At 40.5% G+C, this 25395-nt stretch overlaps 1 protein-coding gene across 3 annotated transcripts in view; it reads left to right on the top strand.

Moving 5' to 3' along the window:
- shroom4 (shroom family member 4) overlaps positions 1–25395 on the top strand; it is a 72307-nt gene that overhangs the window by 27715 nt on the left and 19197 nt on the right. For all 3 annotated transcript variants that reach the window (XM_027287775.1, XM_019265688.2, XM_027287776.1), the window contains exon 2: positions 3588–3739. In XM_027287775.1, the coding sequence (XP_027143576.1) occupies positions 3588–3739 (152 nt within the window). The remainder of the gene's footprint in view (positions 1–3587; positions 3740–25395) is intronic.

Raw genomic sequence — 25395 nt, 5'->3', positions numbered from 1 at the left:
AAAACACTCTCCCCTCATCTTCATCACTTTCCTTTCCTCCCCTTGTTTCCTGCTCCCCTCACCGTCCCACCCTTCCTCCCTCCTCATACTTTCCGTCTGATTTTCCTCACCTCCCCGTCGTCGCCCTCCCCGCCTTTCCTCGCTCCATCCTCACCTCCTCTTCCTCTAAGGCTACTCCCCTCCTCGTCTTCACCACCTTCCCATTCTTTCCTCTCCTCTTCCTCTCCTCCTCTTCCTCTCCTCCCTATCCATGGGAATATGACAGATTACTCTTTGGTACGCCGAGCCAAGCGTGTATTACATTGCTGGATAATGAGGTTATTTTATTGCTGTGTATTTGAGTTTCTTAACCATCCATGTTCTTGGGAACTGTGTGTGTGTGTGTGTGTGTGTGTGTGTGTGTGTGTGTGTGTGTGTGTGTGTCGCAGTGTTAAACATTCCAGCACTGAAGCATATTTCTGCCTCCGGTTTGTTTTCATAATGAAAAACTCATTAGACACAAATGAACATAAACCCTGTGTCAAATGCATTCAACTCATGCCTGAGGCTGTGTGTGTGTGTTCAGTGTGTGTGTGTGGGAAAAGCGTCGAGTAATCAGCAGTCGTCGTTTCATGGGTGGAAAGAGAAAAACAACGCGGTTGCGGTGTGATGTGCGCGATCTTTTAGCGGAGATTCAAAAGTTCAGGTCTTGATTTATCGTCTCTGGCAGAATGAAAACAAACAAAACACGTCGTAGCAGCATTTTGTGTTTCATGCCACACGTTTGCTGACAGGTATCCAGAGAAATTACGCAACACAAGACGTGTCAGACTTCCTCCTGGATCCCACGAACAGCTGCAAAGTATTCCAAAGCCGTTCCAGACGATGACTGCTGTTGTCGCGTGTTTCAAAGGCGTCGCTCTGCACACAAAAATTAATTATATAAACATAATTTAAATTTAAAATGACAGGAATCTGTCTTGAAATCGTGATATTAATGATATTGCAACATCACGCAGCAACAAGACAACATGGTCGATAGCTGAAGGAACGTGGCCGCCGTCTCCGCAACCTAGAAAATGGTTTACTGATAAAAAAAAGCAGAGGCAACGCATCACTATGAAAGGCCACATGTGTCTGCATGGAAGAAATTGATCAATCAAATCAAATCCAGTCACATTACACACTGGAGAAAAAATAAACCCACGTAAATATTTACAGATGATAAAAATCCAGGCTCAGTTTTGACCACGTTTTAGCTAAAACCGTCGACTCCGAGCTGGAGTTATGTGCGTTATTTTTGTATAACGGCACACTACTCTGTGCATTATCAAGTAAGAAGCTAAAATCTCCTTCCTTTGCCACTTCACCAGCATGTTCGGACGCAGATGAAAGTCTTAAATTAGAAGAAATGATGAATGGATCCGTCTCAGTCGTGACAACAGAGCTGACCGCAGTGTCAGTTCGTCAGCCAGGTCTTGAACTGGATCCCAGTCCAACTATAAACTGGTTTAAAAAAATTAATGTCAACAGAGGCCAAAAAACAGACCTGACATGAGAAGTCGTGATGAAGCTGCCCGGTTCAAATGTGGTTGACCGCTCCAGGGTTTTCCGTGTTTGGAGTGGTATTACAGCAGGATCGAGTTTTCAAATATTAACCTTTGAAGGCAGAACTCGTCCCCGGAGAACGTGGCAGAAAAAGCACCAGTTGATATATGAAAGATCTCGGTTTATATTTGAGTTGGCTCACGGGGAAAAGTTCCCCGCTGCGTGTCTGTAAAACCCTAAAACCGTGAAATCAGACCTGTGTTTCCATGACATGCATTCCTTTTTGATTTTTGAATGAATGAATGAATGATGGCGGGAAGGAGGGGATGAGTCTGCTCTACATTTCCACACTCTGTAATCGGGAATTTGTTCCTTTTTATCTACGCCCCTGAAGCGTCTTTAAACAGCGTTTATGGTGGAATTCATCTGGGTTTGATATCTGCATGAAAGGGGGTGTATTATAATCTGCCCAGCAACCCACAGGACGGACCATCGTCACTGAAACCCAGAAATCATTAAATATTCCCTTTCGATTTACTTTAATAAACGCTGTTGTTTCTCAACACTTGAACCAAACGTCATTCCAAAATGAGTCTAACCAAAAAGTTCTTGGGTACACTTAAAGGTCCAGTGTGGCAGAATTAGGGATTGTTACCTTTTAGACTGAGCCTCCACCAAGCGGCAACTTCCATGGCCGAGAAGTGAAAGTGCCAAAAACTGCAGTTCCTCAAACGTCCGCTTGAGGCTGGCTCCAGAAGTGAGTCCATAAGTCCCCATGTTCAAATGTCCAACTTTCAGAATTAAGAGTGTGGATGCTTTGATTGACAGGTGGGTGCTGTTACAGATGGCTTGTTTGAGCAACCAGGCGTCATTCAGCCCGCCGTAGGTCTGTCGATGATCCACGTCTTTGCCGATTTTTAGATTAGCGGAAGGTGGAAGAGACAGGACCATCAACATGGTGGTGGCCACCAGCTGGTTTCTTCAGAAACCTATGGGTGAGGCGGGCTGAATGAAGCCTGGTTGCTCAAACTAACCATTTGTAACGACACCCACCTGTCAATCAAAGCTTCCACGCTCTTAATCCTGCATAACTTTAAGCCTTAATATAATGTGAACAGGTGAGTTGTATATAAATTCACCCTCAGTACAGTTGTCATGAACGGGGAAATTAGCTACAGAGACCAAAACTGTTTTTTGTACCAGGCTGTAAACATGTTTATTTCTGCTGTGAAGTTTTGAACATGGGGACTTATGGAGACTGACTCACTTCTGGAGCCAGCCTCAAGTGGACGTTTGAGGAACTGCAAGTTTTTTTGGCACTTTCGCGTTGATGTGTTTTCAGCACACAGACAAAAGAAGAAGCGAGTTGCTGCACGATGTAGGAGTTTGTAAATATTATGTTGTCACAGTAGTTTTTTATGTGTTTGAGTAAAACCACTGCAAAGTGACATAATACAAAATATCTTTTCCTTTTTGAAAAATAATCACATCCACCACTAATTTCTCGACCATCAACCATAGTTGGCCCGTGTCTTTTTCCTGTCTGTAGTCCATCTGTCTGTGTGTGTTCCCGTCTCTCTCTGTGTCTTTCATCCTTTCTTCTTTCTGTTGATGTGATTTATGGCTAAACTCAAACCTCCGCACCGCACTCGCACCGCACGCTCGTCAATGTTTCACCCCCTCTGCAGCCTCAGAAAACGCACTGAAACATCCCAGCAATGCATTAACAACACCGGCTCTCACCACTGCGTGACCCCCCCTCTCAAGTCAGCACACACACACACACTGTCTATTACAGAGGAATGTGATGGCTTTTCTGTGGGATGTTGTGTTTCAGGCTGTTTTGGAGATGCTCTTTAGGGCGCCGTTGCCATGGGGACGGAGACAGTTTGACAGAAAATGTCTCCAAAAATGGGTTTTAAAGGAGCCGGCCTGGCAGCTCGGACGTATCCTCGAGTAATTCGATTCTTTAACGTGAATGTGCTGTTCTGTTCGCCGTCCAACTCTCTCAACGCTTTCATCTCTCTAACAAACAAATCCACGTCTTTGTCTCCCCAAAGATCGAGGACGGAGGGAAGGCCGCCCTGTGCGAGAAGCTGAAAGTCGGCGACGAGCTCATCAACATAAACGGGTCGGCCCTCTACGGCAGCAGGCAGGAAGCGCTCATCCTCATCAAGGGATCGTACAGGATACTGAAGCTCACAGTCAGGAGGTAAACACTCGACACAACAACAAGTGCTCTCGAACTTCATGAGGCATCTGCACGCACACATGAATAGTTTCACCACTTCAAAGTGAACATTTGTGTTCTCCAAAAACGGATGTGTGTTAGTCGTCCGTCGCTTCGTTCGTTCTTCTTCTTCTTACCGACACTTAAGTTGGCGTTGACTCACCGAGGTGGGGAAGGAAGGTGAAGGAGGAGACGACGAGCGAGGTGACTGAGCGTGCAAACACAGATAGAGAACGTTTCACAGGAAGTGACCTTTGACCTCAGGGGTGTCAGAAGGAAAGCTGGTGAACTGATGAACACGGGAGGGGAGTGGACGTCTGCGGATTAGGCGCGTTAATCAATCATAGCAAAGTGAATAAGAACGTCTTTGTTTATTTTCCAGTATTTTCTAACCCTTCATCTCAGTGATTGTGAAGTCATGCTTACTTTGCACTTCTCTGAAAACACAAAATCTGACAAGAACCAGTCGAACGTCGAAGCCAGCCGCACCGGGATCTTTTTTATTTACTACCAGGGCAACCCTCCAACTAAAAGTGTGTGAAAGTTAAGACGTCTTTGAGTTCTTGGACTGGAAATGTTTCTAAATAAATAAAAAAAGTCAGAAGACTGTATGAACCATCAGATTATGACTTGTGGCAACTTGTAAGTTAAATTAGAAGATTAGAGTCCAAATACGAACTTCACAAACGTGGATTTAAAGCTGCATTAGCTTTTTTTGGGGGTCAACTTATCACTATTATCACTTCAAAGTTCGTAAAGTTACAGTGAGCATATACAGTCGTCCCTCGCTATATCGCGGTTCACTTTTCGCAGACTCGCTGTTTCGCGGATTTATTTTAGTGTAATTTTGCATGCTTTATTTTACAGTGTACTGAACAGTATGAACGCGCATTGTGTTCGGCACCGTCAGAGGAACTTTGAAACACGCGTGAGTTACTGGTAATAATTTCTTATGTGTCAAACCTCGTAGATTGATCATTAAAATTAAATTTGTTAAAAATGTTTGGGCTTGAAAACAGGTTTTGATCTTTGGTTTCATTTACTAATACAGTATTGTACTTATTTTTGTTAAATCTGCGAAAGTTTGAACTTTGAGAGTTTAAATAAGAGAGAAATGTGAGAAAATGTTAATGCCTGTCTGAGAAAAGTGTATAAAAGTGTGTGGTTAGGGGGTTTACGGCCTTAAAACATGTATAATAATTGTAAAACTTACTTCGTGGATTTTGTTTATTTCGGTTTATTTTTAGAACGTATCCCCCGCGATAAACGAGGGACCACTGTAGTGAAATTTGCCTATTTATTTATTTATATAACACAAATCAAAATTAACATTGTTTTGGAATTGTTCTTTTAGCTTCTCAATGATCATATAAGTCCAGATAACTCTCTTTTAGCTCTATTTTGGGTCTCCACCACCTCCTGAGGGAAATAACAGGCTCTTTAACTGCTAAATGTTCCAGTATTTTCACCAGCTGGTAGGTAACTTTGTCTGATGATCATTTAGTGCTTGGCAGGTAGTGTACAGTCAGTTTATCAGAGCTTTTCTTTTTTTCTTAAACCCACCAAAAACTGTGAACCAAAACAGCTGAAAGAGGCTAAAATGTCAGGTGGATTCGTCACCATTGGCGGCCTCTTTCACATTTGCTTCACTGTTGATGTAAGAAAATATAATTATCAGCAGTTTTAATGTTTATTGACGGCATCCTGATACGAGTTGGTACAAGAGGAGAAACTGTTACTGTACTCCTCTCAGCTCCACGTTGGTATTTTGGCTCAGCAGAAGCAGAACTAATGGCAGTAATATTTCCACTATGTGAACTGAAGTCAAGTTGGCGTCTTAAAGTTTGGTTTAGCGGGTTTGGAGTGTAACCGGCCTGCAGATCTGAGGTCAGATGTGACGGCGTATCGGCTCAAGTTTGGATTAAACGCTGATCTCGAGGAAACATTTTCAGTTTGGTACTTTCTTATCAGTCAGATGTTATTTTTCTGTAACCAATCTGCGTTTAAAGGCCTAAATATATCAAATTTACTCACTTTAGCTGAATTTTCTTTTATATACTGGCTCCAACATTAGGGTTAGGGTTAGACAACAAGGCGCTGTATAGACAGCAACAGCAGCAAAACAAGAAATTCTTCAGGATACAACACAACCCACACTGAGCAACCGGAGACAACAGAGCATCAGTACAATGATACAGCAGCCACAAACAACGTTACAGTGACAAAACACAATAAAATATGATTTTCTTCACGTTGAGCTTGATGAAATGTTGGAAGTTGCAGCTACAGATCGGTAAAATGCCAGTTTTATTACACTGCATCACTGAGTAATCTGCTTTTTAATCAATAACTCTACCACCCCCTTTTTGTACCTCGTGTTGTTGCCACTTAGTGGTTGTAAGTTGAATTGCAGCACATGTTCAAGAAGGTTATAGTAATGTCTTACTTTCCAGAGAAATAAACTTGTTTTCCTGGTGTTTTGTTATTTTTTCTACCCTTCTTACATTTACACAACTGGACTCGGACTTTAAATCAACGTGGAAGATTTTTTACTGGTGTTCAAACTATGACTTTGTCTTCCCGGGACAGCTGTTTGGCAGCGACGCGCCTTGTTCTGGCTTTGAAACCAGATCAGCCGTCCAAGCAGTCACAACTTTGCTGAGTTTTTCTCTGCTCCCGTTTGTGCAGCAGGCACACCCCTGTCTAATGCTGTTAGACACGCACATACAAACCAGAATTAAACACACACACATACAGTATACATGCACATTCACACTCAGTCAGACAGACGAATGTAGATGTCTTGAGGAATGCTGCTGCTTATGAGCATGCCATCCATTTAAACCCACTGTGTGTGTGTGTCAGTGTCTGGTATGTACTGCATGTCTGACTCTAAGGGGCTTTCCCAACACAGTGTAAGTGTGTGTGTGCATCATTGTCCACATGTGCTCCACATGCAGCAGCAACAGTTGTTCCTCTCTGGTTATTCATTACTTTGAACATTTCTGAAGTCAGCGTTTCAGGGATACAAAAAGAGTCTGTCAATTTACAAGAATAATTTTGTTGATTAACAGATTTATACAACAGTTACTTCCAACCAAGCAATTTGATTGGACAGGAGTCGTTCCATGAGTGCTAATATAGAGAATAACGGCACAGAGGCTGTTCATTACATGTGTCACTCTGCTTCACGTGTCCAACGACGAATTAACGTTATATTCAACATCTATCTTAGATTGTAACAAATTTTGCACCACAAAGATGAACATATTTCTTCTATCTCTGAATACAGTCAGCTGATAATAAACTTAACAGTCACCTAAATGTTTCTGTAGCCTTAAAAAATAAACATATTTCATTTCGTGTCCGTAAAAACACATCACTCTAGATAACGGAGGTCATATGTCGACAGTCTTCTTGTGAATTTGGCATCACCATAATCCATAAAGATAAACTGGTTTCCTGTTCAGCGCTGGAGAGAGCGCAGCTACTTTCCAATAATATTAAACATTTATCGAAACAAGACTGATATTTCCACCAAGGCGAGTGTCAGCACGCTCTTATTTCACTGGATGCATAAATGACACAAAGTAGATAACAAGCTAGTGTTGAGGAGCCAGATAAATTATTCTATAAACAAATCATCATCTGTTGTCACTTATTACTATTAATCAATTAATGAAGCTTGTAGAACTGTTGTATAAACGTAATATCACACTCGAGGGAGTGCTGTTATACTGAATATCAGCACTGTGATTAACTGTGCCCTGCTGATATTCAGTACAACATTACTCCCTCTTATGGTTTGGCTTAATTATCTCTCGGTCAATAAAATGACAAAGACACCAGGCAAATATTTACATTCAAGAAGCAGCTATAATTATTTTTTTCAATTGCTGCTGATTAATCAACATTCAGGCTCTAAAATATAGTTAACATTGAGTATTTTGAGCTTTGTAGCATCATTTTTGTAATCTATTCTCATGTGATCCTTTCAAATTTTGGCACCTGCAAAAATAAGGCCACGTAAAGATCACATTCAACATCATAATTACCTATAATCTGTGTAACTTTGTGTGTTTTCATGTGGTTTGAGCGCGTACAGAGCCGTTATTTGTATTCTGGCAGGAGCTCGCCAACCACGGCCACCCCGCACATGTATTAAACTCACTTTGACTGACAAGTTACTGACACTAATAGCCAATCTCGGCTTCAGTATTCGGGCGGGGACCCCTTTGCTCTTTAACCGCGACTCTTTGCCAATCACGTCACCCACCTTTGCCAGCCTGGTTTTACTCATTACTGTAGGAACAAGGAACTCTCTGGAAGGTATTGCACGGGTCTGCTGCCAGACTACACATACACACATGTTGCTCGCTCAGGGATGATGAAACGCTCACCTTTCCACACTTGGCTGTTCTTGTATAGTTTTAACAGTGGAAACGGGCCCTTAGTCAAAAGCCAAAACTTGTTACCACTTCTTTGAATAATACAACGGGACTGTTGGTACGGATGTGGCATGTGAATAGATGTTTCTTTTTCTGACACAGTAGGTCATTATTAGGGCTGAAAAACCTATTGTGCGTTTGACGTAGTTGTAATGTCACAAAGACAGAAATAACCTCATTGGGATAAAACCTCCTGAATAACACAAGTGCTTCTTTTCTTCTTCATTCATAAAATAACAACAGGCATCATCCGAAATGGTCGGCAAGCTAACAAGCTGTTTAAAAAGTTGGCCTTCAAAACAATACAATTTTGTGGACTGGACTCTACTTGAGACAACGTTATCCTCATGAAACCCTGTTCAAAAACCCATTGGACAGAAAACAAGGCCACACATGCACTTTCCGTCCTACCTAAGTGAAGTAACAGCAACCGCAGGAGTAATTAAGCCCTATAGATGAAGACAAAACAAAGTCCAGTCCAGGTAGTAAGTGAGTGGTGGCTTCCACCTGGATTGCGCTCGGTTTCAGCGACATGGCTGACTGAGGAGGGGTCCAATCATCGGATTGACCCGTGATACTGTGGCCCAGAGTTTCAGGTTCAGGTCAAATTGAGTCAGGGTACTGCGGTAGTGCTTGTCAGCTCAACTTAATTAGTATGATTAGTAACACATCGCGTTCACCCTACTGTCAGAATGGCTACCGTGAAACAGGTCTTAGGTCTTTTAATCCAATGTTGATAGTGCAATTTTAAACCTGCAACATATCAACACATCACACTGCTCGCCACCAAACATATTACAAACTGTAGCACCTAGGGGTGATCTGGTGACTGGTCGTTAAGAGTTCCCCCTTGTGGCTAATCTCTAATTTTTCAAACATGTTTGAGTGTTTGTGAGCTACTTACAAACCAGTTTGATAAAGTTATTTGCATATTAAACAACTTGGGGAACTTAAAATGAGATTAAAGGTGTAAGTAGATTGAAAAACAGAAGCTAGAAGGAACTTCTTGTTTTGATTTGTTCATTACAAGGAAATCCAACTGAATCTGACCGGCAGGCATCAAAAATACCTTCATAGAAAAAGCCAATCTTCTTGTTGATGGTTGTGTTTGTTTTCCTAGGCCATGTAGAGGCATTAGTATTAAATTGAGACCGTCTCATAGCTAAAATCTCCTTGTATACATTCAACAATAGCAATGTTTATAACAAAAATACAGTTTCCTCTTTCTTCTACCTGGTCTTCCAAGGTGGCCGCCTGCCAAACAGTTTTCAACATTCCTGCCAAGCCGTAGGGGCTCCATCCACCATGTATGTTTTTATGTGTGCCTGCATGTCTACATGTATTTTAATAAGTGTGAGAAACTTGCGTCTGTGCCTTTTCTGTTATTCTAAGCTCAATTAAATCTCACTTAACCTAAACTGAGACGGAGAGTAGCTACATGGATTTCTCATATCCAATATGCTTGTCTTGGAAACGTCAGGAAATTACACACTGATTGGGGTTCCCCCTGTACAGTATTTTACTGTTGGGACATTTTGTGAATAAATGGGCTTTTTCAGCAGGCAGGGAAAAATGTACACATTGGATTTAATTATATGATGTAAATGCAGAGAAAGGAAAGGGAACGAGGAGTTGGCAAGGAGAGATGATGATTTGTTCAACTTTAGCAGCAAGGGTTGGAAAATGGTGCTTTTGTGCAACTTTTCTATGAAAGTCTGGACGGGTAGCTTTGAAATAGAGGCTTGTATTGGATTCATCAGTGGTTGTATTGTATCTGACAGGTTTCCATTACATTAATAAGGAGTTGTGTAACACCGGAAATGAAAAACATTTGACTTCTCGAAGGATGTTCAAGCTCATGTCCCCCTTGTCTTGTATAAACATTTTCACGCGCTGGCGTTAACTCTGCTTTTCGTTTAGCGGTAATTGTTTGAGCTTTTCCATCCTCCATCCCTCTACATCATTGTTCATTCTTTAAATAAAACATATTCAATTCAGACTTGCTTGCATTGTCCTGTACTGCTGAAAGAAGAGCAAGCCTGCAGGCTAAATTTGGCAAACCACAGGAATTTACTGGCCTGCCCAGCAGTTCAGTGGAGGGATAAGACAGCAGTGTTTTAGTTTTATTCCAGAAGTGATGCTTTATAGACATTTTAACAAGCTAAGTGATGGTGAAAAGGACCCACACTGCTGTTTACTAGTGTTTTATTTTCCTCCTAATTAAGGCGTCCATTATCTTAAAGAACGCGGTGTACTCGAACTGTACAAAAAAAAAAGAAGCAAAAGGCATAAATAAAAGAACATTTAGAAGAAGTATGACACTTAACTGGTTTTGGGTTAAAGGACTTAAACACTCAGAAACTCCTCAAATAATAAAACTTGTATTTCACATGATTATGATCACTTTAATACATATTTCATATAATTTACTTGTATCATTTAGGGCTGCAACTGCAGATTATTTTCAGTCGTAATTAATTGATTGTTTAGCCTCTACGAAATTGTGGCAAATGTCTGTCCAAAGAGTCCCCAAAGAGAATTCCTATAGTCTTATAATAACTTGTTTTGTTTGTCCAACAATCCAGAACTGTCCAAAGACATAAAAGCAATAAATCCTCACATTTTAAAAGCAAATTTCTGTCATCGTTTCTTCATAAATGCTTTAAAAAATGGTAAATTATTTGTGCTTATTTAGTGCCTAGAGTCTTTATAGACTTCCGACCACTCAAGGCGCTTTTACACCACACATGGCTGCCATGCAAGACAAGTTGGGGTTCAGTATCTTGCCCAATGACACTGACATGACCACGGATCATCTAATTAGTGGATGACCTGCTCTACCTCCTTCTTCAATGCCAAAAATGGTTATTCAATCATCATATATAAGAAGATATATAAGAAACAAGGTCTAACTGTTTCCAGTGTTTATGCTGTTTGTTTGGTTCAACAGTTTTTATATAGAACCTGCTTTAAGCGTGCTTTATAATTTAAAAAAAATGGAAATCTTGCTTTCTACAATATGGAACCTTTAATATGTATAATATACAATCTTACCACGAGGTTCAAATTTCCATTTTTCTGAGCATTAACGTCTACAGTTCAGTGAAAACTGGGAAAAAAATCCGTCTGCTGAGGAAGCTCATGTGATATGATCTAAAGCTCCAGAATTACCGGTTACTAAGGACACATTGTGGTGTGGTTGTTTTGTCAACTGCTGTTTCCACGGTAAAGAACCGACCACAAATATGACTTTTGAGGTCAGTTATGACAACATATGTACGTGAAATACTACACTTGCATATAAAAGGCACATTTAAAGTGTCTAAATTATGTTTTAGGTCTACATAAAAGTGCATGTTTATATAGAAAACATATTCCTACTCTACTTTGTTGTGTGCAGGGTACTAAAACGTGCAACAGAGTTGTAAATTTGACATTTATGACTTTTTTTTTGCACAGCACAACATGCCGTGACATGTTTACTGTATTTACGGCATCATTTCGAGTGTTCAGATGTTGAATTAGGAACTCCGACGCACGTTTTTTTTTTGTTAAAACCAGAATAGTCATTCGATCTTTAAGCCTAAAACAGTCGGAGTATTTTTGTCTATTTACATCTTTTGGGGTGTTTTTAACTGACTGATGATTTTTCCAATACATTTCTGGAAGGGAAAGAATGTAGGGGATGTTTTGTTGGCTTGACCTGGAAATGTTTCTTCTATAGTACTTCCTGTTTTCAACGACCTTTTGTTAGATGCAACTGTACTGTGTGTGTGTCAGTTTTGTCTCGGTGGGCAGATATGGAAGAGGCAGGAGGACATTCTTCATCTTTTGCATCATTTCCTGTTCTTTCCAAAGTTTCCGTCCTCCCCCCTCTTTTTTGTACTTCCTGTTCACCTTGGACTTAATGTGTTGCTGAAATTGTGTGTTTATGTTTGTGTGAAAAGAAGCGGCTTTAATGGGAAGTGGACAAAGACCAAACGCTTTATTTATGGCTGCTGATGGAACGGGAAACGGCTCCTTTAGATGCAGGTGTGCATGTATATAGGGGCTGCATGCATTTATACTGTATGGGCCAGACACTTCTGAATGGGAAATGGTTAATAAACATGGTCTGCTCATGTTTTTATTGACTTTATTGACTATCAGTTTCTGATGAAGGAAAACGAGTACAAGAGCGCTAAAAGAACATTTAAGTTCAACATTTTGGGAAATATTTGCTGTTTTTTCCACAAGGGGGTCGTGTGCTGGATTATTTCTTGGCCCGGATCAGTTTCCAGGCATCCAAGGGCGACTTCAGGAAGTTACTGTTTCACCCACGAGATAGTACGTCCCCTATAAAATGGTGAATTATTGTCTTTCTTTAACAGATTAAACAAACAAGATATGATGTGTTGATTTGTGAGCTTTAGAGGTGTTCAGAGTGGGTTTTTATGTTAGGCTTCTGGCTTCAACTTCATGTTTAGCGTACAGATACACGTGTGTGTGGTATTTTTCGCATCTAACTCTTGGAAACAAAGTCAACAAGTGTCCAAAATGTTTCCTTTGAGTAGTAGTCGTTGAAGCTTCACTTTGTGATTTAAGCCAATGAGACACGAGTGTATCTTGTGAAATCCACTAAATATAATTCTTATTATTTTGGGGCATTTCTAGGCAATTAAGTCTTAAAAAGATTTAAACTGGTACCCAACGATTATCTTGTCTAAAATACCCAGCTGTGGTCACCAAAGCTCAAGAGTCTTTAACGTGAAAATGGGTTTAGAAACAAAAAGAAGCATTGTCTTTAGAACAATTGAATAAAATCAGATTCAGGCCTTTTTGTCACATACGTTTTTTAAATATAACTCTCTTGTCTGGTTGTACCAATCTTCTATGTCCATGCATTGTTGTGAGTGTTGTAAGTAGACTGGCAATACCCAGTGGGAAGAGAAGTAACTTGAAATGACACCATTGTATTGGCTCTCAAATTTGGTAGTTTCTCAGAGTTTTAACTTTTAGAGGCCTGTTGCACCCGAATAATTCAAACCAACCCAAACCAAATCCCTCTAAATATATAAATTCATCCTGTTAGCATTTGCCAACCAAACTCACCTTCTACCCATTTAAAAAAACTGGAAGGAAATCTCTCTCAAATACAGAAGTAAATGAAAACAAAAGCCGGGGGAAAGAAAACCTGTCAAGTTTATAGGGAACAAAGCAGGAAATGTCCCACGGAGTTACGTGGCAGCACGAAACGCTCCCAACGACGAGGCGGCGGAGCGAACATAAGGAAATTAAAATGATAATTACAAGCGAGGCTGAAATCATGTTTGATGTTCTGACAGGGTAAACATGACTTTATGACAAAGCTCTTTCATGCTGGCTCACTCTTTCATCTCTGCTACACATTAACTAAACATTTATCTTGATGCCTGAAGGTTTGACGGGGATGAAAGGATAGAAACGAGGGAAAGTAGGTGAAAGAGAAAAGAGTTGGTGGAACTTGAGGTAAAATAAAAACAACGTATATGTTTTGACGCGTTCTGTACTTCAGATTTAGATTTATTGACTCATGTTTATGGAGTACAAACAACAATTACGACATGCATCAACAGCACATGACAGGAATGAGATGGAACATAATGTGACCTACAGCTGGTCGGACAAACACATCACTCACTGAGCTACTGATCATTGCCACATTGTCAGATGTCTTTGAACAAATGTGAGGCAATGAAGTGGTCATAGTTTAGTACAATAACTTAATATTTTATATCTGCAGTGATCTAAATACAAATCACAAACATCAGGATTTTGGACAGATGGTTTGTCAAAGAAAGCTCCGATCAACTGACTTTACTAATGGCCAAAATATTTTGTTTGTACTGAATACAGGTCTTGGAGGACTTCTAAATCAATACATATTGGCAAATTTGAATTTGTCCTTGCCGCCAAACAATAGACAGTCAAATTTTGAGAATATCTGGTGAACATAGTGAAGCATTTAGCAGCTAAAAAGCCAGATATATCCCTCAGGAGTTGGTTGAGACCCAAAGCGGAGCTAAAAGGAGACTTAACTTGATGCCAGATGGACACAAACAGGACTCCAGAACATGTTAAAATATAAACCATTAACAATAATATGACAATGTTGTGTTTACTGTTTGTTTCTGTTGCCCCAAAGCGATCAAAAAGAATCAAGTCGAATTGAAAACAAACTAATTTGATACATGGTAAAAGAAAATAAACGCAGGCACATTGTTCCAATAGAAATGTTGTTCTGGTGACTCAACATGTTGAGGCCTGTATCTTTGGACTCCCTATCCACTTCATACGGCCAAAAACTGAAAAAAAATGTAGTCCAAAATGTGTTCATAACCTCAAGCATCAAAAGCAATGAAGCATTGATTGCTGGCACTGAATGTCTTCTTATATAATAGACGCAATTATCCAGTTTTAGACTGTAATGTATTCAGACAAAGTTTTTGTAAGGCTGATTGTATTTGAGAAATTACATTTAATCAAGTATTTTACTTGAGTAACTTGAAGTAGTTGTACTTTACTTGGGTATTTCCATTATTATGGTACTAAAAGCCCCAAAATATGTTTTCAGTTATTTTGGCAACTCGGCTTATACCTCGGGTTAGTGTTGTGCAGAGCTATGATGGGATTTACATGAGGGTAAAGTATGAACTATTAAGAGCAACAAGGTTGTAACTTGTGTGGTAAAGAGTGGACCTTTAAAACTAACCAACAGTTCAACGAGTTGGCTCAACCACAGCAGCTACTTAACCCACTGTAGGCATAAAAGACTCATTTTAAAGTAAGAAAAACATAATTATTCTTATTTTCAGGTGATTAAACACGAAGGAAAACTGAACTCTAACACATAATCTTACACACCGGACCCCTAAGTACAGGGTACTTCTTTCATCATGGTGGTAATTAGACAATAGTCAACATTTGAGATGTTTGAGTCTTATTTTGGTGAATGAAAGAGCATGACAGTGTCAAAAACCTCTCTAAGTAAGCCACTGAATAAAATATTGTTTTGGTATTGGGACTCATGTATCATATTGACACTAGTATTGATAATTTTCCAACAATATCAAACCCTAGTCACATATTTGTTCAACCTCAGTCCATCCCAATCATCATTTTCAGATCAAACCTATTTAAAATCTTCTCGACTCTCTCCATCTCCTTCTTCTCTCTTGCTTCGTCGGTGCCGAGCGGTGCCGACTGCTTCAGCAGCGCTACGCAATTTCATAGTTTGTTTGTTCTCGTTCATTTGAAACATTTGTGTTTTCATCCTTTTCCTGGAAGAGTTCGCTGAGAGACGCTGCTCCTTGATCTCCTCCGTCTAAACGCTGACTCGTTCTTTTAGTTTTTCTTGTTTCAGATTGGACCCAAACTACGGGCTACATACACAAATGCACACACAAACACACACACACACACATGTACGTACTTGTCATATGATTGTTTGGAATTTTACCCAGACAGATTGATGGGCACACACACACACACACACATCCCGTTGTTTAGATTGTTGTATTGCTGGGTCCCCGGAGACCGGGGCAAGACTGAGGTCTGCGGTGCCAAGAACCATGAAACACAATAGTCTGCCCCCCATCACTCCTTCCCAAACTGAACAATAGACATTCCTGACATTCCTTAAGACCTCTTCCTCACATACACACACACACATACACCATGCTGGGTCTGATTAGGGTCTTGACTGTAAATGACTTTGGTTGTGACGCCGTTAAGGATGAATTATTGAACATTGTGGACAGAAAAGTATGAAAGTATTTGTGTTACTGTGTTTAATTCAGTGAACAGGACGAACAGAAATGGGGGGGGCGTTTGTAGCCAAAGGGGTAGAGCTGTGAGTTTATGAGGTTGGCGGTTCGTTGGGTTGTCAGCGCATGTAAGAACAGCGGCTCTTAATCTCCGTCGTCATCGTCTCTCCTCGCTAAATGTGCTACCTTGATGGAAATCTGTATCGACTCACAAAGGCACTAAAAACTAATTTAGCTCTTCAAGGAAAGGCTGCCCATGGGCACCGTTTGGATTTAATAATCTCCTGCAGAGGAGGGAGCTTGACATGACTCCACAGTCTTTCTTAATGACTGAAACATCCACAAAAGAGTCACAAAAGTGGACTATGTTGGGGTTTTTTTGGCCTACCCGCTGGTTTTATCCCCTCAGAGGTCCCCAGATTGTTCAAAGATAGTTGTCGTGAATCATCTTTACGTTTGCCTCTTGGATTATAAATGTGGCTGTGTTTGATATTTCATTAATGGATTAGTTGTTGTCAGAAAATTAAGCAGCAACAGTTGTGCTAATTGATTAGTTGACACATAAAAGTTGACATTACGAAGAGTTTAATCAGTTAATTTGAAGCAGATTAATCAGTAATGAAAAGCTGCAGGTCGATCACAGTGTGTGTGTTTAAGTATGAGTATATATATATGTGTGTGTGTGAGCATCTGTGTGGCTGAGTTTGTCCTCTACGCGTGTGGTCTGCTACAGTTTATCTGTCTCCTCTGGCCTGGTTTTTATTAACTGGCCCATTAAACTGCGACTCCATGATACATGACACTGGCCTGACTCCACACACACACACACTATAACACACACACACAGTGGTCGTCTCAGACAAATTCCTTGAGGCTAACTTGGACACACATTTTAAAAAGATGTTTCTGTGTTATGGAAGAAGAACCAGGACATTAAGTGTCATCATACTAAATCAGTGGTGTTGAGAGAGAGAGAGAGAATATTCTCTTTAACCATGTAACCTTGCTCGCCCCCCTCCACGTTGGTATTTAATCAGTTTGTTTGTATGTTCCCAGCGCTGCCACTTCAACTACTTTCAGTGATGCAACTCTTTTTCCTACTTTTACACTTGTTACTTACCATCAGCTTTTTTACTCTTTAACTCGTTAAACTTCTGTCAATACAATAATTTTACTGTCTCAGACGCTTCAACTACTTTCAGTGATTCAACTCTTTTTCCTACTTTTACACTTGTTTCCTACAACTGACACATCTCAATTACACAGCTTACACTTTAAGTGCCACTTCACCTTCTTTCATTACTTAACTCCTGTCCTACTTACACTTAAACAGACACTTCAACTCCTTTCATCGCTTTCATTTTGTTTTACACTTCAGTGTTATTGAGTTTTTGGGTTTTAACTGACAAGTAAACCTCTGTCAGTACCATCATTTTAGTTGCCTCTACAACTTTCATTTGCCACTTCAACTACTTGATTGATTCAAGTGATTCAACTCCATTCACAGCTTACACTTTAATTGCCACTTCGCGTTCTTTCCTTCCTTAACTTCTGTCCTGCTTACACTTCAACAGACACTTCAACTCTTTTCGTTTTGATTAACATTTCAGCTCCTTTTTAAGTTTTTAAATTTCAACTGACAAACTTCTATCTGGTTGCCTCTAAAGTTTAATTTGCCACATCAACTACTTTCAGTGATTCAACCCAACATTTCTTTCTGACACTTGTTACTTACGACTAACACGTCTCATTTAATCTCTTATCACTCCAGTTAACTACCTTTTATTATTTATTTACGCATGTCCTGCTTACACTTTATCACACACTTCGACTCCTTTCAGGACATGTTTTTTAATTCACATTTCAGCTCCTTTTAAGTTTTTGAATTCGATCTGCTGATTAAACTTCTCTCAGTACCATGATTTGCCTCTACAGTTTGATTTGCCACTTCAGCTACTTTCAGTTATTCAACTCAGCCTTTCTTTCTGATACTTGTTACTTATCACTCCAGTTAACTGCCAGTTGACCTTCTTTTATTACTTATTCATGCCAGACACTTCGACTCCTTTCAGCACTTTTGTTTTAATTCACATTACAGCTCCTTTTTAAGTTTTTGAATTTTAACTGCTGATTAAACTTCTGTCTTCTGTTATGATTTCAGTCGCCTCTACAGTTTCTCGCAGTGCTTTTGTTACCACTTCACCTGCTTTCAGTGATTCAGCTTCAGATTCTACGTGAACTCCCGTAACTTCAGCTATTTCTGCCCACATATATACGTTTCATAAGTCTCCCAGGAATCTGTCATTTAAGTGTCAAGTTACGACATTTTAACTACTGCTACGGAACGTTTACACACATACTGACGTTTTTTGTTAATTAAATTTGATGCGTGTAAGTTTTTGGGAACATTTTTGGAAAACACACACACACACACACACACACACACACACACACACACACACACACACAGGGTATCGAGCAGTAACAAACAGCGCATTGTGCTGCAGATGCTAAAGTGGACTTCACCCTTCCTGCCACCGACCTCTGGTATGAGCCGAGTCTCGCTGCACTGATTACCTGTCTGTGAGAAAGCGAGTCCACATGTAACATACAGTGTCCGTCTGAGCTGTAAACTGCACGTCTACGAGTCTGTGTCACTCAGAAATCCATCATCGAGGGCGATGAGGGCACAAACAAACGGGAGTCTGATTGCAAACACGCTCACACAAAACAGAGCTCAGACACATAAAGCAAACAAATAAGACCTGATTGCAGGCGAACACAAAAGCACAGAGGGGGGAGGGAGGTTGAGGTTGTTTGGGCTTTCCAGCATAGTTAACCCCTCACCTCTTTCGAAGGGAAGACAGGGAATGTAAGGAATCCGCTCACATGCGTGTATATAACTCACACATCTTGGCGGAGTCTGCAGGAGATATAAGTCTCCAGGAAATCCTTTGAAGCCCGCAGAGGGCCTCGCGTTATTAAGTGTCTGCCGTTGTGCGGTCGGTTAAACTTCAACGCGGTGAATGTCGGACGCTCGCACCTCTCTCCCGTGTTTGCTCAGCGAGGTTCAAGTCTGGTCAAAAAACAAACGCGAGGGGTGGGAATAGTGACACAGAAAAATGTCACATGTAGATTTTATCAGCTGTAGCTAATAAGTGTTAAACCAACCAGACGGTCATGGTACAAAACACATACAAAAACACTTGGCTATTGTTAAATGTGGATTAATCATTCGTGTTCGGCCAAAACTGTTAAAAATATTTGTTTGCTTTTGTTTTTATTACTTTAAGTGGACAAGTATGCATGTAAGAGCAGCAAATCTACTAAATTAGACAAAAAAAAATTAACTTTCTGAACTTTTATAGACTAAAACATTAATGGAGTAATTGAAAAAAATATGGAAAGTAACAGAGTTATAACCCGTCTTACTTTCTTAGGCAGAAGTGGATATTTTGTCCTCAAAGTTGAGGAAAAGGACAAGCAACAGGGTCAGATTGTGATGTCTAGACAACTGGGTCATCTCCAAAACTACAGCTCTTTTGGGGGTGTTCCCAGTCTGCAGTGTTCAGTGCCTATTAGAAGTGGTCCAAGGAAAGAAAAGTGGTGAGCTGACTCATTGATGCATGTTGGGAAGAAGGTCCGACAGAGGCAGTGTGGCGCTTTGGGGGGAATGTTCTGCTGGGAAACGTTGGGTCCTGCCAATCATGTGGATGTTACTTTGACACCAAGCAACCTTTCATGGAAACAGTATTCCCCGATGGCTTCTTTCAGCAGGATAATGCGCCCTGTTACAAAGCAAACAAGGTTCAGGAATAGTTTGAGGAACACAACAATGAGTTTTTGAGGTATTGACTTGGCCTCCAAATTCACCAGATCTCAATCCAGTCAAGCATCTGCGGGATGTTCTGGACAAACAAATCCGATCCATGTTGGCCTACCTTGCAAGTTTCAGGACTTAAAGGATCTGCTGCTAACGTATTGGTGCCAGATACCACAGCACACCTTCAGAGGTCTAGAGAAGTCCATGCCTCCATGGGTAAGGGATGTTTTTGACCTACACGATATTAGGCAGGTTATGGTTGATCGGTTCGTGTTGAAGGTACCAAAGACTGACCAAAGCTAGAGAAAACAGTTCTATTGTTGGGAATTTGACCCAGTTCTGTTTCTCCTATCCTTTTAAAATTTGAGAGTGACTTGTGCAGTAGCGTTACTTCAATCAGTAGCAGTGGGTGTAAAACCATAGTTCATTGATAATAACCCTGAAACAGAAGTCCGTGCTAAAAGAAATACATGTCAGATAAGGAGAGTGAGAAAGTTCCAGTGTTTTGCCTCTCTCCTGTTCATCCATCACCTCTACTCATTGTTTTTTTTTTTGTCTTCAATTATTCCTCCTGTATTCTTCTGCAGATCTCCCATCATCTCTTACATTCCCCTTCTTTCACCACATTTTGTTTTTCTGGCCTCAGCCGAACTGAAAAAGTCTCAGTCTGCTTTCTTTGCACTTTTCAATCTCTCTCTCTTTTTTTTTAATGCTCTGCAAACACAAGTGCACGCTAACACACACACATGAACACATAAGGAGGAAGTACCTCTTGCATTTTTTCTTTCCCCCTCCGTCAAACAATAACAGCGTGGAACTCTGGGTATTATTTTAGCAGCCGTCCACCACTTTATCTGCCCTCCACAATACTTCCTCTCGCACTGACTCACACATCCTGCCCTGAGAGAGAGAGAGAGACAGAGAGAGAGAGAGGGGTGGGAGAGAGAGGGAGAAAGAAATGCAGAGTGCAGGAGGGAGGAATAGCCATGTTTTGTCTTCCAGCGAGAGGAGCGAGGGAGGAGGAAGAGAGGAAAAGGAGGGAGAGGGGATGTGAGGATCATCGGTTGGTTTTTCCCTCTTGGTCAGAACCTGCCAGCCACTTTTACTCCTTCGGATGGACATCAGCTCTTGGACACTTTTCACCAAGTCTCAGACGTTACGGACACGACCTGGTTCTCCTACCAGACCTCAACCGGCTTGAGGACAAAGAAAAGATGTTTTTATAAGGTGGCGATTCTTCTCTAAAAACACCTATTGTGAGAGTTTTAAAGAAGTTGTTCGAAGACTTCCGAAGTAGACGCTCGACTCTTAGAACTCTGGGTATCAGGGATGTTGGGATCGGTTTGACAGTGGATGCTTCAGCCTGTGGACACAGGTAGGTTTGAAACTCGTGCATCTGACAGTCCGCATCGGCAGCACTTTATTTTCTTACCAATGCGGACAGATCTGAAGTTTGCATCCTTGTCTTTTGGCTCCTCGAGTCAACAGTAGTCCTGCTTTAATCTTCTCAAGGAAAGGTTGTTGAGCACACGATGCACCTTAATACGCAAACATTTCATCTCCCCCTATCGAAGTCGCTGAACAGTTTCTGTCTTTTATCAGTGAGACTGTGTAGAGTCCAAATCTGTTTGTCTGGCTGCCTGTCTGGCATTCGTTCTGTACTGTATTGAGACTGTGTGTGTGACTCAGATTATGCGCGTTGACCTTTGCGGTATCAGTCAGCTGTTGCAGTTTCTGACCATAAAGTGGGACATTCCAGCAGATCCTTTCATAGAGGCTCATTCAGAGCTGCAAGACGGAGAATTCATAATTTCTTGGCCTTTGACTGCTGTCGAGTCTTCTTCTTTGTTGATGTTTTTGTCTCCCTCCCTTTTTTTTGTATTTACTTTTAATAATTTCTCTGTTTAAGCTGCAAAACACCCAGAGAATATATTCCTGTTCATGAATCAAAGCTTGTCATGTCAAGTCCTGATTGGATTTCCTGGTTGGTTGCGGTCACCACAACGGAGGTCGATTTACTCATTATCTCGGTTTCCACGTCAAGGACACGCTGTTACCTCTTGTATGCCAGCAAGTTCTTGAAAAAGCATGATTCATGTGATTTCTATTTGCGTGTTGTCCCTAGCTGAGACAGGTAGCCAACTGGGTTACAGTGTCAGGCACAGGAAATGTGGATTCTTTGGATTATGTTATTACCAATCCGTACGGTTGATAGTGGCCTTGGTTCTACCTCAAACGGACATTACCTTGGTATGTTTCCTGTGTCCTATAAAAGAAAGAGCCACAGACTTTATGGAGCCTCTATAACTGTCACTGAATACAACCCTGACAAAGACTTGGGAAGCTTTTTTAACACTTCACTCCCCAAGAAATTCAGTGTTTTTGTAGACAGTGTACAGGCTGCAAGGTTGCAGCACATTTTCTGACCTAAGTCCTTGAGATAACGAAATGACTGCATCGTTTAGATTGAACCTAAACAGTCCAGAGGAGGAACAAGCTGTGTTACATCGTGGCCACTCTGTCTTCTTATACGTCATGCTTGATTTTGAGCAGCTCACTTTCAAACTCACACAATACTCTCTGGATCTCTAAGAAAATCCATAAAACAACCCGTTACGCATGTTTTTGGTCATTTGTAGGTCCAATCCTTTTCTTACTAATCTTTCATTGTGACCTCTCTGTGTTAACATGCATTAATTTATATTACATTATTTGATGTTTTCATGTTTTATACTTTTAGAAATGACATAAAAATGTTATATTTTTTGGTTTTGGATGGAAAAAACAACTCAACTTGGAACTACTGATAGACCCTTTTTCATTGTTTTTGACATTTTTAACAAACTATTTATCAATGAATGATTAATTATTAATGAAAATAATTTATCATTGGTTGAAGATGTGGATTTGTCTGATGCTTTGTAATTCCAACAGTGTAGTTGAAGCATTGGTGAGACTGGTTTATTAGACATCTAGGAATATTTCACTCTTTGACCAAATGTAGCCTGGTTTTGACTCGGATATCTTTTGACCTGCAAACCACTAAGTCATGCTTACTGGGTTGAACAAATGCACGAGGCCAGCCTTTTCTTCTTTGAGAGGTAATTTTTAAGAAACCTCTACTCATTCTTCTGGTAACCAAACCACTGGCGAACCACTAAAATGACCAGAACTGTGTGTAACAATAAAAACAGCCTATTCTTAGACAAGATGTTATCTTCTTTCACTCTCGTACATCAGATTTTCACCTCCACAGCTATGATCCAATGTAGAAGATGCATGTTTAAATCCTCAAATTTGGGCTTCATGATTGTTGGACCCCCCTTTTCAAGCACTGCTCTGAGCATTTTTGGGAAAAACAGCTATCGTTATGTGGTTTGGAAGAACTTTCCTCTTGTCCCCCGCATGGCTACAAAACAGCACATCAGCTTTCTGTGTCACATTCTTAAGTTGCAGAACTGCACATTTGTCATCATTTTTTTAGGGTTTTTTTCCGGTCTATCATACATTCTCAGTTTGGCGTCACATCGTTTGTTTTGATTTTCACAGTCATCAATCTCTGAAAGCTAAACTTGGAGAAATGAGGAGTTGGGGGGTCTGCTAATGTTTGTAGTAGGTTCGATAATGGTATTTTGTCTGGTCGAGTTTGGATAGTTCCCACACATATTCATGCACACACATGCAGACAGAAACACACACAGGGCTCTACATAAACTTTCTCAGGGGATAATTTAAGGACATTGTCAGCGGACTCGAACAATCGCTGGGCTCAGATAGAAATCCTTCTTAAGGAGCCCAGCACCAGGAAACAAGAGTGTTTATTTTGGAAATGGTTCTCCTGCTCCTGCTTTATCATAAACAATAATATTCAGAAATGGTCCTTTCCTTTCCTTTCCTTTCCCTCGTGGTGCCAGGATCCGCATTCCTCTCCCAAAACTGTACCTCCAAATGTTTCTCTGAATAGTCTCATTTTACATGTTTGCACTTTCAGTTCGAGAATCTGAAGCAAAGACAAGTTTAACAGACTCTTGGCAGGGATCAAAACTTTTCATAAAAGTTGAACATTCTGCTTAGTCAGCTGTTATTTAGGTTGTTTTCAGAGCTGTTCTCGAGTCGCCAAGTCAACAGAGTCATGTCAAGTCAGCTCCAACTCATGTCAAGTCAATCAAGATAAACCCAAGTTAAGTCTCAGCTTATCTCAAACAACTCAAAAGAGTCTTGTCAAAGTCAATCAGGACCAAGTCCAAGTCAGGTTTAAGACCAGTCAAGTGTCATATAAAATAAGAAATTAAAGTCAAGTTCAAATCTTGTCAAAACTCACGTCAGTTGAGCCAATCAAGCTGTTTCAAATCAATTGAACTCAGAGATTTGTTGAGTCCCAGTCAAGACAAGTTTAAGTCAGGTGAAACAAGTCTCAAGTCAGGTACGAGTCTTACTAGGTTCCAAGTAATCAAGACAAGTCGAGGTCTAAGTCAGGTGAAACAAGTCCAATCAACTCTCAACAAGACACCACCAAGTCAAGTTTGAGTCGACCAGTCTTCATTGAGACAATCCCAAGACAAGTCTCAAGTCAGGTGTGAGTCTTGTTTCAGTCTGGTTTCAAGTAATTAAGGCAATTCAAATCAGAGACTTGTTAAGTCCCAAGTCCCAATTTAGTTAGTCAAGAAAAGTTTAAGTCAGATGAAACAAGTCTCAGTGAGTCTTGTTAGGTTTCAAGTAATCAAGACAAGTCCAATGAAGTATCAAGTCTAACTGAGACAAGTCCAGGTCAACTTTTAGTGTTGATCAATCTTAATCAAGACAGGTCCAGACAAGTCCCAACTCAAGTCAAAGTCTAAGTTTAATCAAGTCAGCAAATTTCATAGTTTTCTAGCTCTTACTGTTTCTCTTTCTGTCTTCTGCACACACACACAGTCTGCAGGGGGGTGAACTGAATCTGGCCAGCATATGGGATCGGAAGTCTGTACATGGGAATTATCGAATATCCTGGGATACAGTGGAATGTCTTGCTTCAGATCAGACTGGAGATCGTACTGTTTCGGATGAGTTTTTAATGGCAGTGAAATAGAAGGCCAAACAACTCTTGAGGAAACCGTTTCCACAGAGTTCAGGTTGGCACGGTGTAAGTTTTATGTGAGCCCTGATCTTCTGAGACACTTACAACTGTGGTCACAAACAAGTATGTCATTGTATCCATCTTGTCTGGGTAAATCAAAGTGTCTTGATGAAAAGAAAATAGATTAAAAGGATCCTGTAGTCAAACAAGAGGTGGTTGCAGAATGGAAAAAGGAAATCACATTAACCGTCAGTGGGAAAAGAACGACAAGCTTAATTAATCTGTTTTCATTTATATAGTTGGACTGAAAGAGTTCATGTAGCAAATAAAACACCAGCAGCCTCTTTATTCTTTATATTTGAGAAAAATACAAAGGTTTACCTCCAGATGTAACTGTACTCAACTGCTGTCAGTGCCAACGAACTATAAATCTTTGAAAATATCCAGTTTAATGATGACCAACAAACAAAAACGCCAGTTGTAGAAGAATCTCCTAATATGGTCAGAAGCACATAGACACATTAACA

The sequence above is a fragment of the Larimichthys crocea genome, chromosome XIV, assembly GCF_000972845.2.
Source record: "Larimichthys crocea isolate SSNF chromosome XIV, L_crocea_2.0, whole genome shotgun sequence".
NCBI classification, from domain to species: domain Eukaryota; kingdom Metazoa; phylum Chordata; class Actinopteri; family Sciaenidae; genus Larimichthys; species Larimichthys crocea.
The sequence above is the reverse complement of the archived record's forward strand: the minus strand, read 5'-3'. Positions and strand labels throughout refer to the sequence as shown.